We start from the raw sequence: 15,656 nt of genomic DNA, 5'->3' as shown, positions 1-15,656 counted from the left end.
CTGAGCCTTGTCCCTAGAAGACTTGGACTTGGAGCCCTTCAAGTACGAAGTCGTTCTAGGCTTCTCCACTCCGGGATGGTGAGCCAAAGATTTCTGAGTGCCACTAGAACTTGACTTCTTAGACAGAGTCTTTTGAAGCGTTTTATAGTCACGCTTGCCTTTGACTTTAGGGATCACCTGGGCGGACTTCGGTCTGACCGACTGCCCATCCCCGGTGAATCCCTGAAAAGAAGTAGAAGAAGTAGTAGGGGAAGAAGCTCTAGATGGGCTCAAGGGGAGACCTTGAGCCCCTACTAAACCTGCCTCACTTACATCCCTACCTGTGGCATCTACCGTCATGGGCTTGAGGTTAATATTGAGCGCTGCTACTTCCTGCAGGACCTCCTGGTTCGCAGGTTCCTCCGAAGCCAGAGCGACCTGTTCCTGAATGGTGGCGATCAGAGGAGCCGCCGCTTCCAGGTCCACATAGGAGGCTGGCTTTCCGCCGGGGTAGATGAGGGTGGCCATCTCCTTGGACAAAATGTATGGTTGCCCCTTGGAGACATTTCGTCCGAAGCCACCAACCCAGGCCTTCAAAGTGGTTTGAGCAGCGTCTGACCGCTTGGGCACCCTGAAAGAGAGGGTTAGCATTAATACTTAAGGCTACTTAAGATTAACTTAAAATATGTATGCTAAATGATATATCACGAATTATATTGGTCAATGAATTAAATATGACAAGGTTTAGTATCCGGAGGCGTACTTACTCCGGAGGAGACCTGATCCACTAGCTCGTAGCAGATAGTGCAGCTCTCGTGGTGCCAAACCGACAAATCACCGTACCGGATCGCACAGGTAGCGTGGGTCCGGCAAACCTCGTGCCCACAGGGATCTTGGAGTACGGCGTTGCAGCCCGACTCCATACAGTGGGTGACCTGTAAGTGAAATGATACATGAGTATCAACACTAACTTTCTGGACTAAGTCCATGATGTGATATATCATAACACCGGAGTGCACCGGAGTTAATAGACAATTTTAAGGCTTAGTCTCTACCTGCTCTTCTGTAATGTGGTGAGTGTCCGATAGGGTTGGTAAAACTTGAATCAGTGTCTCTCCGGCGTTGCCGGAGGACAAAATATCACCGAGACAGTAGTACCTAACCTATACGCCGGAGCGAGGAGTACTAGGACGGCGGGTGAGGAGCAGGAGGGGACCAATAATTGGTGGCGGGGTGGATAACTCCGCTGTAAAAACTACAAATTAGAATAAGTAGGTGGTGAAACCCGGATGGTGAGCGGGGTCTCCACCAACTTAGACTAAAATAATGGATGTAAAGAATAAATGTAAACATGCATGAGGTATAAAAAGATGCTGGAGCTCTCCCACAGTCACTGGCCTTGGGGCCTGGCAATGCCGGAGCCCTGATCCGCCGAAGCGGGGAAGGGTGATGACTCGGGGTAGGGGAGCTCGGCCTGAGAACCGAGGAGAGCCGAGCGCAACCGAGCCTGGTGGCCAACCGAGGCTCGGCCCGGCAGGGGTCTCCCCCGGTACTCTATAGGGAGAGCGGTGTGAGACGAGCCAGCGCCGCGTGTCCTCCAGCTAACTCCCGTATCTCCCGCGTGGTGGGGGGGAAGAAGGGAGGGAGCTCAGATCGGTTGCCAGGGACAACGTGAACGAGCGTATCTCCCCCCCCTGGAGGGGGGAGTAAGCGTGGGGGACTGACGCTGGGTGGCTCATAGCGATCGCCTGGACTCTTCTCGGTCGTGGGGTGAGCCACGCGGAGAAAGACCATGCGATCAGAGGTGGCCTAGGCCAGCTCGAACCATCTCGAAAAGCATGAATATCAATAACATCCTAACAAAACACGGGGGAGAAGGAAGAAAATTGATGGATAAGAAAAAAAAAAAAAAAAAAAAAAAAAAAAAAAGTCCTGGAGAAGCTGGGTCGGACCAACCAAGAAGGGAGGGCAACCTAGCGACTCAAAGCAGCTGGCCTATGCTGATATGTAGAAACGTAGGGCGGTGACCAGGGTAGCTCAGGACCAAAAAGAAAGGACCTAAGTCCTATAGGGAGCCTATCATAGAGACCTGACCACTAAAAGAACATGCATGCATGAACTCTGAGCTGAAGGAAGCGATGTAGGCTACGAGCTCGTGCGAACTCTTAAACAACCCCCGTGTTAAATAAATTGAATAAATAATCACAATAATACGTCAATAATGCATAACCATAGGAATAAAAATGTACTGCTAAATCATTCGAGCACAAACGGTATAGAAGACCGAGAGTAGCACGAAACAATGAAACACGTGGGAGCGAGCCGCCTTGCCCGTCCGGGACGCCGTCTTTAATAACCGAAATAAAATGGTTAAACGGGCCCTTGCCCGGCTAAAATTGACATGAAACATTACTAGCAGTACTTAACTTGGATGCAGCAATAGCTTGACATTCCATGATGAAAGGAAATAAATCCAGAGCGAGCACAACACAGAGCAAGAAAAAACGCGTGCGGTCTGGATCTTGCTAACGAAAAGGATGACGTCAGAGGCGCTAGCAGTAACGGTAGCGGGGAGTGGGCATTGGATCGGCTCCTCTCTGGTAGAGGGATTTTGAAGAAGGATGAATCTAAATGGCAAAAGACCCCTGGTAATGGTTTCACTCGCCCCAGAAACTATACCGACACCTTTAAATAAGGTGAGCGAGCCAGAATATTCTGGCATTTCCATTTTAGCTTTTTTCTCTGGTATGTTAGCAATAATTTACCTTAGAAATGTGTGCTAAAGGGACATTTCATGTAGCGACACGGGCTGAGCCCAGAAATTAACATAAAATTAAAAATAAAAAGGAAATAACGAGTAATAACAACACACGTGTCTGATGATGCACCCAAAATGGCGGATGAACTAGTGGTGCCCCCAAAACGTTTTCTAAGGGGCCGAAGGCAACAAATGGAATGCATCGTAACGGTACAAATTACGAAAACACCAATTGGAATACTCAACTTAGATGAAGGAAGAAGTTCCACAGAGGACATCGCTGGTTCTAGATAAGGCACTAAGGAAGCTGCTGAGACGCGTGTTGCACTCACAATGCTAATTACAGGAATGAAGATGGTGGGTGGGTAGTAGTAGTAGTAGCGAGAGCGAGCGGAAGGTATGGGGAGTAGCCTTTGTAACGGCTCTTGCCGTGGGAGGGACTTTGAAGAGGAATCCTCTAATTGGCAGAAGACCTGAGAGTAGTGGCTTCCACTCGCCCTAGTGCTTATACCGACGCCCTTGGGGTGTTCGAGCTGAGGGTAGTAACTTCAGCATACCATGCTAGCTTTTTCTCTGGTATATTTAGGATCTATTTATACTTAGTAAAGTGAGCTACAGGAACTTTTCACCAGCAGACACAGGTCGAACCCAGAAATAGGCTAATAACGTAAGGATCAAACTGTAATAAACAAGGCTCTCGGTACTCGTCAGGAGCGAGACGGTAAAATTATATGACAACAGTAGCCTATACTGTGAAGTGCTAAACGGTGAACATAAATTACACAGCGTAATAAAATTCTGATATAACAACACACGAGGCCAACCATGCATCCAAAATGGCTGACTCGGAAGAGGCGTCATGCCCGGCTCCCATGAACAAGAGTCTTAGAAAAGCAAAATATTGGATGCATCGTGCCCAAAATCAATAAATGGAATACTCAACTTAGAAGAAGAAGATTCTTGGCGTAGGGAAGACATGATGCTCCGCAAAAACACTTCCTAGAAACAGCGGAAACGGTGCGTGTATACACTACAAGTACTGTTCAGTAGCGAGCGGAAGGTAGACGTTGTAACAGCACCTCTCTAGAGGGGGATTTTGAGAGAGGAGAGATCTAATTGGCAAAGCATCTGTGATAGTGGATTCCACTCGCTCCTGTGCTATACCGACACTCTATGAGGGTGAGCGAGCCGGAGGTAGTAACTCTGGCATTTCATATGGCTTTTAGCATTTATTTATACCTAGAAATGAGTGCTATAAGGAACATTTCACTGGGCGACACAGGTCAAGCCCAGAAAATATTTTTTTATTGTTACTCAGTCTTTTTAATGTTAATTATTTACTCTTACTGAAGAAATAGTACATTGAAAAAGGAATATTGTATTACTTGTGTAACTGCATACAGCCAGAAACAGCTGCTTTGCTATGACCAACAAAATCTGATAACAACAGTGGTTTGCTTGCATTTCAACCATCGTACGATAGTAAAACACTACTGTAATTAGGTTACAAATGACGTTAAGTAGAATAGGACTGATATATTTTTACTTTACTATAGTATACTTATTCGCTATGGAGAAAAGATCGGCAAGGGCATATCCTGCTAAATTTAAGCTGCAAGTTGTTGTATCTGAAGCTGAGGAAAGACTGTTTATCTGCTAAAGACTAGTATTATGGTGCATTGGCAACATGGATGAAACTCTCGCAAACTTCGGTATAGTACTATCAAACTCGACTGTAAACAAAATTTGAGAGAAACGTATTTTAATCAAAACTATTTGGCATGAAAGAACATATTTTACTGTTTTCACTTGGATAAAAGATAAATATGTAAAGCTCGTAGTATTCTGATGAAATCAAATGAAAATAACGAACGCAATCTCTTGATTTTTTTTACACAATAAATATGCCCTCAGCACCACCTACTAACAAAAATATAACTAAATTTAATTCACAACAATACATATTCAAGTGATATTTTGACTTGAAAACACTTCGTATAACGTAAAATAACATTGTCCCCACCTCAACAGAGTATCTGGAAGCAAGAAAATTGCTTCGATTTGAGCTCAATGCAGCAAAATAAACTTACTTCGCAATCACCCTAAGTTGATTTCCAAACCAAAACACTGATTGCTGTTGGTATTTTATAATAGAACAATATGAATATGTAAATACTACAAGCAATATTAATGGATGCAGTGAAGTAAACCATAACTTTGTGCCTGAAAACCATAAGGAAATGGAAAGAAAATAAAGTGTTCCTGAGGTTTGAATAAATTAGTTGTTGTTAAATTATTTTAAATGGGGAAAGTTGATTCAGGTTATGAATTTTTCGAGTCCCAATCAGCGTCCTTGAACTAATTAAGTTCGTGAACCGCGGTACCACTGTATTTGTCACTCTTATACTGAAAATTAGTAATATATTCTTACAGTTTTGATACAGTATGTATATAATAGATTTCACTCCTACGACATCCATTGCAGCCTCATTTTATAGAGTAAATGTGTTAATAAAAGCTAAATACTGTATGTAGAATCTTAGACTGCAAGTTGGTGAAATTGAGCAAAATCCTATGAAGTCATGTAGCATCACTTACAAACATGGCTGTAATATACAGTTCAATATGTGTGTACCTTTAATCTTAAACCTTGTCTACTAAATTATTTTTTAGTTTTTCTACTGATCCTTTACTGACCACAAACAAGTACTAGTTACTAGTCTATCCTAAGGCAAATATAAAAAAATATGGTCATCAAAGACTGAATGATATAAATACAGAACAATTCTAAAAGAGCTTTGCATGCAGTTATCATACCTTATGTCCCATATGCTTGACAAGAAAGAGTGCAATGCCATACTCTGGCAAGGCTTGCCATGCCCGGATATATTGCAGCTTGGCATCGATCAATGGTAAATCTTTGACATTTGCATGAGCTTCTAGAATACGTTGCACACCCTGCAAATTTTCACCAGAAGATGCAAACCACATTGTAAAAATGTTAAAAATAAATTTTATTGTAAAATTAAATAAAAGGATAAATCTGTGAATTAGCAATTCTAAAGTAAATAAGCAAGTCTACAGTACTTATCAAAAATGTTCACCAGAAGATGCAAACCAGACTGTAAAAATGTTTAAAAAAATTTCTATAGTAAAATTACATAAAAGGTATAAATCTGTAAAGTAGCAATTTTAAAGGAAATAAGCAAGTCTACAGTACTTATCAAAAATGTTTTTGTATATGATAAACTACACAACTTCAATTATGTACTAATGAATTACTCATTACATTACAGGAAAAAGATTCCACAAGCTCCTGCAGCAGGAATATTGGCATAATTGCTGTCATAGTGAAGTACCACCAAACTATTAACTGGCAGAAATTTTCTGCACAGTAAATATACAGACACAATAAAAATTTTCCCTATTTTCTTTTTTATTGCTAGCTTAATAACTTTTAAACCAATCCCTCATACTCATCTACTCATACCTCAAGACTAATCAATGCTACTAAAGCCTTGATAAATTTATCTGTAAAAGGAAGAGTTCGAGCAACACATCTCTAATGTGTCCCAAAGAGAGTATTCCCAGGGAGATACAGTGAAACACACTCCTGAAATGGTAACTGATCAACCTAAATAGTCATCGAACCATCAAGTATTAATAAGTCTACTTTATTGTTGAGGGTTGGTATAAAACTTTCAGCCAACATACATTCCAACATACATTCAGCGCAGCTGTTAGGTATGTATCTGCGCCGATAAGCGCATTTGTTCCTACACAATATACAAACCCTCGGTCCTTTACGAGGAATTACTTTCAGCGTAGCTGGAATTACGGCTGTTAAATTCTTGAACAAAGTGGTTAGGCAGTACTGTCTGGTAGGGAGGTAGGCCTGCCTGCCCGAATGTAAACACTCCACTTTGCTTTCGGCTATCTTCCGATGAAGAAGTATTTGTATGAGCTCTTGCTGACTAGCAGTTAATCATTTTCCCGGTGGGATCTTTAATTCTTTATTTTTTTGAATAAATATGTATAGTACACTGTGTTTGATATTAATAATTAGTAATTGAATTTAATCATTAGTATGCAAACCCACTTTTTGTGATAGCCTTGATAGCCACCTTTCTACTTGGTGTTAAGGGTTGGCAGCAAAGGTATTCCAACTTCTTTATTAGTACACATTTTCACCCTTTAACGTTAGGACAAGACATGTATTCATCCAAAATTTATGCTTACGCTTTGGAGATTTGTCCTTTGTTTCTTCTGGTAATTTCTCTTCTCCTTCGTCTTTTTGCTAACTACCAGACAAAGGTAGGAGAGGGGGCGTGTGGTGTTAGTGTTTGGAGGATCTCCTCTCATTTCAGAGGGTGCCCTTGGATGCAAGAGAGTATCCTTACTACTTTAAATCATATTTTCTTTCTTTTACAGGATAACAGTGGTGATAGTGATTACAGCAGTAGTTGGTTGGATATCACTTTGTGTTGGTTATCCTAACCTTGGAATTGTACCTGTGACTCATAGCATGCTGTGATATTGGTCCTCGAGTGTGTACTGATCCCCTGCTGGAAATCATACTAATTTACCACTACATACTATCCTGGAGTTATGTCACTGGGACAAAGCCTTCACCCCTGCCCTGTGATTATTAACTCTATTCCTGCTGGTAAATATACCTCATCCTGTAGAAGAAATCTTGCAGAATTTGGAGAAGTCAAAGAGGAAGAGAGCTCGTCAAGTGTCATCATCTTCCTCTTCAGAATCATCATATTTTTCATCAGCCTCCATCCTTTCGACTTCTAAGGCTCCCAGCTGAAGGAGAAGGTAGTCTCCCCCCCTAAGAAGTCTTGTCACAGGACCTCTAAGGGTCTGCCTCCTCAAACTGAGGAGGCAGTTGGGTCTTCTGCTGGCTTTCCCGTTCCTTCAGGAACAGGAACTGTCACGCTGTCCCCAGGGCCTACCGTGTTGGGAGCCATAGAAGCACAAACTTCGGTTAGCACTTCTGCTGCTAGTCCTAGAGGTTCTGCCCCTAAGACTAGTTCCACGCTAGGTGCTCGTCTGCAAGTCCCGGAGTGCACATAAATCTTTGGATTTGCGTGCATCCAGAGTCGGTGACGCTGAGTCCGCTCACCATCATGACTCGGGCACAGAGTGGAAGAAAGGAGCGAGTCGCTCAGGTGACTCCCACCTTGCTGGTGATCACTCTCGCCGTGATTGCTCAGTTCCCAGGGTTGATGTGACAATCCCGCGGGACCATGCATGCTCAGCCCCACCCAGGCGACAGTCACGTTCGCATGACCGACCAGTCTCAGTGGTGGCAAACGTTTTGCCTGCCATACGAGAGTTTCATAACCCTCCACGGGAAAGCGTTTTCTCCAAATGATAACGCTTTCCTAGAATTGCGGAGTGGCCATCAATGCAGGTTAATGACTGCCCATGACTCGCTTCTCCTGCTACTCCTGCTAGCAAGGCGAGCGAGAGCATCCAGTCTTCCTCCCCTATTCCCTCTACTTCCTATGGCTACGCCGGGAAGGGCGAGGTGAATAAGAGGGAGCTTGCAGAGTGCTCTCCATAGGATTCAGCGTCAGGGGACTACGTTCTTGAAGGGGCCTTAGGACAGATTTCAATTCGCAGTCTCCTATGGGTTCCTGCATTTTTGGAACCTCGATTGTATATTCTATTGAATTGTACTCTCATCACATTTGGGATAGGTTTTTCACCCGTTCCTCCTCAATTTCTACGGGAAATTCAGGGGTCTCGCCGAGCTCTTAAAATTCTTTGGAATTTCTAGCACTCTGATTGTTTTGGTCTTCTACGATCTGCAAAAACTTGGGTGAGATGAGAATTCCTGATAATTGTTACTATGATAACTGAGAATCTCTGTAAATGCTCGAATTCCTTGGAATTTCTGGCATTCTCAGAGTGTTATGGTTTTTCTGTAATTTCCAAACACTCGGGCGAGACAGACATTCCCGGTAATTGTTATTATGAAAATTGGGAGTCTCACCAAGCCATTAAATTCCTTGAAATTTCTAGCGTTCACAGGGTGATTTGGTTTTCTGAGATTTCCAAACACTCAGGCAAAGGGTATTCCTGATGATTATAATAATAATCGGAGTCTCACCGAGCGCCTGGATCCCTTGGTTTCATTGGCACTCCCCGAGTGCTTGGCTTCGTCATACTGCCGAGTACTAGGGCGAGAAAAGGCTCGCCCGATTATTGTCATACAAGAGTTGGGTTTTTTCTCGCAGAGCATGGGAATTCTTATGAATTCTAACGCTCGCCAAGCGCTCACTATTACAAATGCTTGGATGGCGAGACGAGTCTTTACCAGTACAGATGAGTCAGCTCCTCAGTCTGGTTAGGAGTTATGTAGAGCTTGGAACTGCATGCAACACCTTCTGGGTGAATGGTCAAGTACCATCCTTGTGTATTGGACCTTAGGGTCTGAACACGTAGCACAGCAGACACAGTTTCCCTCTTGTTATTCTCGGAGGATTGGCCTCAAAGGACAACAGTTAATTGGGGAGAAGTGATAGTTCTTCGTTGACAATTACCACTCAAAATTATGTAGTGGTGATCTGCTCAGCTTGCTCGGCTTGGCTCGACCAGACAGCCTGGTCTGCCGATCTGAGTGCTTGACTCTCACAAACGAACTCTCTGCTCTTGATTGGTGCGGTTCCTTGCCATGACATATCGCCCTCCCTTCCCATGTCGCAGCGAGTTCTCAAGGGGTCATCGTCTTTCGTCTTCGTCATCTGACGCCTCCTAACCTCCCTCTTTAAAGGTTTCCACGTCCTAAGACTTCTAAGGGTCTGCACCCTTTCCATGGAGAGGAAGTAATTGGCTGTCTCTTTAGCTCACCTGCTCTTCCGGAGCAGGAACCTGGACGCTATCCACAAATATGGTGTCTGGGGGCCCCAGGAGTTCGAACCCAGGTTTGTTCTCCTGTCTCTGGTTCCAAGGGTGGTGCTCATGGAACTGGGGCTGAGTGGGGTTTACTCGTGTATGGGTGTGTCCAAGTGTACAATCCCCAAGGGGAGTCGTACATCCACAGTCAGTGATATGTAGTCTTCTCTCCATCATGTTAGTGGCGCAGGACCCACCTGTGAAAGCCAGGAATGGCTATTCTTCAGGTGCCAAGATCGATGTTGCTGTCCCCCAGGACAAGGCATCTGATGGAGATAGGAGGAGGTCCTCTGTGTAGTCCTCTTCATGAGGTTCGATCACGGAGAAGATAGATGCATAGCAAGACTGGCAAGTTCTCGCCAGCTTTTACTGCATTTAACTCCGGACAACTTTCGCTCACATTCACGCAAATGAAAAGGTTGCAGGAATGAATGCTTCGTGTAACTGAGTGAGAACATTGCATGTTTAGGGAAGAGCAGGCAAGAACAGTCAATCGTCTCTTTTTGTCCCTCTACTTCCTGGTTATACCGGAATGAACAAGGATTTAAGAGGAATTCTGTGGAGTCTACTCCTTGGAATTCGAACCCAAGAGACTATGTTTTGGTTCAATCCTAGGATCTTACCGAACATAAGTCAATCCATTCAGGATGGATAGCACTGAGAAGTTTGAACGCCTCTCCAGTGCTACTGTTTTGGGAACAACCAGTTTGGCTTGAATAGTAGTCTTCAGTATCCTGTTATCGCCGTAGAAGTCTCCCTTCAGGAAAACTTCAACTTCACTCTATTCATTAGAGAATGAAGGAGGTCTGCTGCCAGTCCTTATTCTTGTCCCTCGAATGAAGGATTAGGCTGAAGTGTGATTTACAGGAACCTACAAATATACTAGTATATTTCTCTCGTGACATGCTTCTGATATCAGTTGTATTGTCAGAGTAGTAGGTGCATACCTGTAAGTTAACTCTTCTGGTATGTGACCGAGACGAATAGTACCTTCTCTTAATTAACCTGGAACTCAGGACAGCCTGCCGGGCCCCCCCAAGAGGCACTGGTTTTGATTTTGAGATAACTAGTGGTATTGTTTCTCAACAACACCACAGCATTAGCATTATCACTGAACAAGAGGGTTTTCTTCCCTCCCATTTCGGTTAAAATGCAGATGCTCGAGTGCATCTTTTTTGCACTCGATGGTTCTAGCCGAACGCATTCCATGAACCAAACAACTCAGGATGATAACAAGTTGAGCGAGCGATGTATGGCTCTGCCTCTTATGCTTGCTCTCCAAGATTCTTTTCGGTTTGGTATTGTTTCTCCTCTGTCGAGGATTGACGACCAATTTGAATTTCTGCCCGGCAATCACAGACTTAGGTCCCTGGTTGGCTGGAATTCTTGCATATGTGTATGCTCATCTCTCCTGCACCACACTTTTTGTTGCTAGAATTTTCAGACAGAGATATATCTCATTAGACTCATTATCACCTTTCTGTTGACCCCACGGTATAACAGAGGTCTGTAGCCTAGTCTTCTGCTTCATCACACCTGCCTCATCGGCCGCTGAGATGACGCAGAATAATATTCTTCAAACAATTTGAGGTTGTCTTCTAATATACATGTCCTAATTCATAAGGTGTTTGATTATTCTTTGTTCACCCTGAATTGCAAATGAATAATGGAAGACTTCACCTGTTCCCCGCCCGACTAGCTCTGCTTCCAAAGTAAATAGAAACTTCCTCCCTGATCTAACCCACAATTAGCGGTTCTTAAGGCAGAACAATCCCTGGGTTTTGATTACTGAAAGACTCTCCGCTTTCACTGCAAACTCCGACTTTCTCGTCGAGCAGCAATGAAATAGCGGATTAGCTTTTTCAGTCCTCTGTAAAACAACATAGATTAAAGCCGCTTCACTGGTTGGTGTCATCGATGGGACTTTTTCTATGATCAGAATCTTGAGAGTTTACTTCTCTCGATTCAACTGTGATGACGTAGGTCCACATTCACCTTAGTCATTCACTAGTAATATAATATTATTTCTGCTTAGTTGAGATTCAACTACAGTAAACACTTGCCATATCGCGGTTCACCTATCGCGCCCTCGGTACATCGCAGATTTATAAATATATTATATTTAAATCTATATCGCGGGTTTCTGAGGGCAGATACATCTTATATTTTTTTCCAATTTTAATTTTTTTTACTAAAAATAGTAATTTTTGGCCATAAATTAATATTGTCAAGTAAATTAATAAATGAAAATATAGAAATTTGGTTCAGTGGCTAAAAACCAGTTTTTAAAATTTTTTTTGTCGTTAAGAAGATGCGGTACATAGAATCGCGCCTCTTTATAGAAAACGAAACTCAGGAAGCATAGCATGTCTTGCCCAGCTGATTTTGTACAAGGCACGCTATTGGCCAGTAGAGGAGACAGTAGCAATCAGAGCACACTGATCAGTATCCTGGCTGCTAATTGGCTGTCTGACTGCAGGATCTCTTTTAAGCAGCATTTAGTGTCCCATCATCCCATGTTGTCCCGTTCGCTTCTACATATCTGTACGTGACATAGGTCTGCATCCTATCTGTGTTGTTAGTGATTTTTCTGGATATTTTTGGGTAACATTATGAATCTGTTTAAGCCCTACGATGCCAGCCAAACGTTCTGCATCTTCTAAGGCTTCTGGCAGTAAACCCAAGCGTCGTAGGAAGATGCTTACTATAGCCAAGAAGATTAAACTTCTCGACATGCTGAGAAAAGGAGAAGCTACGCGGATGTAGGCCGCCATTACGGCATCAATGAATCTACCGTTCATTACATCAAGAAGGACGAGAAGAACATAAGGACGACGGCGAAAAAGGTGGTAACTTGCCGCAATAAGGCCATTGTAAGGATGGAGCCTGCATTAGCCATTTGGATTAGCGACAGCAGAAAGAAGAACACAGCACTGGATACCAACACCATATGCGAGAAGGCTAGCCAATTCTATGACAGGTTTATGGATGGTGGTGCCGACGACCCAGAACCAGGACCTTCTACAGCACCTCCTACCAAAACCAATCGAATTTAATGCCAGCAAGGGCTGGTTTGATGAATTTCAGAAGAGGTTCAACCTTAAAAGCGTGTCCCTCCATGGAGAAGCGGCCTCTGCTGACAAACCGGCCGTTGATGAATACGTAAACGAGACGTTCCAGGCAATTACTGATGAAGGGGGTTATTCACTTGAACAAGTATTCAACATGGATGAGACTGGTCTCTTCTGGAAACGTACGCCATCGCAAACTTTCATTATGAAGGAAGAGGCCAGAGCTCCTGGATTCAAGGCTTACAAAGATCGCCTCACACTTATAATGTGTGGTATGCTACTGGTTTTATGATAAAGCCAGCGCTGATTTACAAGTCCAAAAACCAAAGGGCCCTCAAAAACAAAAATAAGAACTTACTGCCAGTGCAATGGATGTATAATCAAAAGGCCTGGATATCGAAAGCACTGACATCCGACTGGTTTCACCAGTGCTTCATCCCCGAAGTCAAGGTTTATCTTGCTGAAAAAGGCCTTGATTTTAAAGTGCTTCTTCTGATGGACAAAGCTGGAGGCCACACAATCGACCTGTCATATGAGGGTGTACAGGTTGAATTCTTACCGCCTAACACAACATCGCTGATTCAGCCCATGGATCAAGGCATTATTCATGCCTTTAAGGCGCTGTACAAGAGAAATTCCCTGCAACACCTTGTTGAATCTATGGATGCAGATGACAACTCGCTGAAGGAGTACTGGCATGGGTACACTATTGCAACGTGTCTCCATAATATCCAGAAGGCTATTAAGGAGATGAAGAAAGAAACACTTAATGCTTGCTGGAAGAAATGGTGGCCAGAAGCAGTCAATGATTACAAATGATTCTCTCCTGATGAAATCCACAACGCCGCAGTTGGTAAGGCAATGAGGCTGGCGAAATTGCTCGGAGGAGGCTTCACTGATGTGACTAGTGACTACGTGAATGACCTGATCGAGGCCCACTCAGATCTGTTAACAGATGAAAATCAGACGGAGATGATGAAGTCAGCAAGTGAGGATGAAGAAGAGGAACATGAGGATCCAGGGGAAGAGGAGGAGGTTGGCTTAACACTAGAACACCTCTCAACTCTAGCAAGAACGGCAAAAAAAACTCCAGTCAATGGCTGAAGACTGGGACCCGCAGATGATTCGTTCGTTGCAGTTCCGAAGTACAATTGATGGTGCCATGCAGGTGTATAAGAACATCCTTACACAAAAGAAAAAACAGTGTCAGAAACTGCCGATCACTATGTTCCTCACCCGCAAAAAAAAAAAAAAACCCCTGGTACTCCTACAGTGGAAATGAAAGTTACGACGCTGGACAACGATATTGCACCACCTTACAAAGCGCATAATGAAGCGATGCTTCTTTGCTGTGCAGTACTTTTACCTTATCATTATCATCATCTGCATATGTACAGTACTGCACAGCTAATCATCATCATCTGTAATCAAGTTTACGTATCTTCACTGGTGAGTGTTCTGATTTTAAATTTTTATTTTACATAAAGCATGTCTCTACAGTAAAAGTAAGTTTTAGTTTGAAAAGTATTTAAGAGTGTATAAAGGGTTTACATAGGAGTGTTGGGAGGGTTTACTGTATAACTGTTGGGTAGATTTCATTAAAGATCTTCAGTGGTGAGTGTTCCGATTTTAATTTTTTCTCTTACATAAAGCATGTAAAAGTAATTTTTAGTTTTAAAAATTGCTTAAGAGTGTATAAAGGGTTCATATAAGACTGTTGGGAGGGTTTACAAAAGCTTACATTTATAAAAATAAAAAAAGAATAAGAAAAATTTTTAAAAATATATACTTTAGATTTCTATATCTACTTCGCGGTTTTTCCTCTATCGCGGGGGTGCCTGGAACCTAACACCCGCGATAGCCGAGGGATTACCGTACTGATGAGAAACTTCTGTCTTATCATCACAGGGACCTCGGTCTCTAGAAGGCAACTGACTATCGTCTGATGTGCGCATGCCTCTTGTATGGTTATTCTCAGCATAACCCTTCCAAAGGTGGGTGTCATGTTGTGACTACGTCTCGGATGCGTGACAGCACAGTCAGTCGGCATCTGTTGACGAGTTTGAGTCCTTCATGATCTGCGCTGTGGAGTTTGTATTGGTTGATCCAGATCAGTTGTTACTTTGTCCTATTGGTGTGTTGCTGTACCCATGAAGGATCGACACCCATCATTGGGTGTCGGTGTCTTTATCTGCTACAGACTGCCATTGCATTAGTTTCCAATGACACGTCTTTCTCCAAGTCTTACGAGATCGTGAGAGACTTCTCTGCAGTTGGATAGTCCAGTGGATGGGTAAATTTCATCACTCCTAAGAATATGTCAGACCGGAAAATAGATGAGGTCTATTTGTGACCATATTTATTTCTTTCTTCCTTTGGGTTTGCCCACAGGTCCTTGGAACCTCCCTTCCTTGGACTGGTGGTAGATACTTGCAGGTTGTGTTTGCCTACCCAGCTCCTTCAAGAGGACAAATTGCATTTCGCCTATGGTGTGCAGTTCTAGAGGTAAGAAGGATGTGAGAGTTACTGGCCTCACCACCTTCCCCATCTCGTCCTTCTACTCCTCTTTCTTTGGGTTGAGGATAAAACTCGAACTTACATTGGTTGGTCGGGCGATTGATGCGGGAAGCTTACACATCGAGCTTCCTTTCTATTTTTCTTATCAGAATCATAGAAGCAATCCCATTCCTTCCTCTGGCAAGGGGAGGAAGGAGACTGGCAGTAACGCAAACCCTTCCCAGAACTTTGCATTAATACCTCCAACTCTAAAATATTCTTCCCAGCCCTTTTTCAGATGAGTTACAATTCCTCACTCATTTCAAAAAGGGCCAGAAGTCTGACTCTTGAACATGCAGCTCCTATACTCTGATCAAGTTGTCAGACCAAGAGGAATTGCCCAGATGTGCAGAACTCCAGTCAGTTCTAGAGGTTCACTCACA

At 43.3% G+C, this 15,656-nt stretch overlaps 1 protein-coding gene across 7 annotated transcripts in view; it reads right to left on the bottom strand.

Moving 5' to 3' along the window:
* LOC135222767 (unc-112-related protein-like) overlaps positions 1-15,656 on the bottom strand; it is a 466,776-nt gene that overhangs the window by 69,405 nt on the left and 381,715 nt on the right. For all 7 annotated transcript variants that reach the window (XM_064261019.1, XM_064261018.1, XM_064261022.1 and 4 more), the window contains one exon: positions 5,555-5,695. In XM_064261019.1, the coding sequence (XP_064117089.1) occupies positions 5,555-5,695 (141 nt within the window). The remainder of the gene's footprint in view (positions 1-5,554; positions 5,696-15,656) is intronic.

The sequence above is a fragment of the Macrobrachium nipponense genome, chromosome 8 (assembly GCF_015104395.2).
Source record: "Macrobrachium nipponense isolate FS-2020 chromosome 8, ASM1510439v2, whole genome shotgun sequence".
NCBI lineage: Eukaryota > Metazoa > Arthropoda > Malacostraca > Decapoda > Palaemonidae > Macrobrachium > Macrobrachium nipponense.
This window is presented reverse-complemented; position numbering and strand designations above follow the sequence as displayed.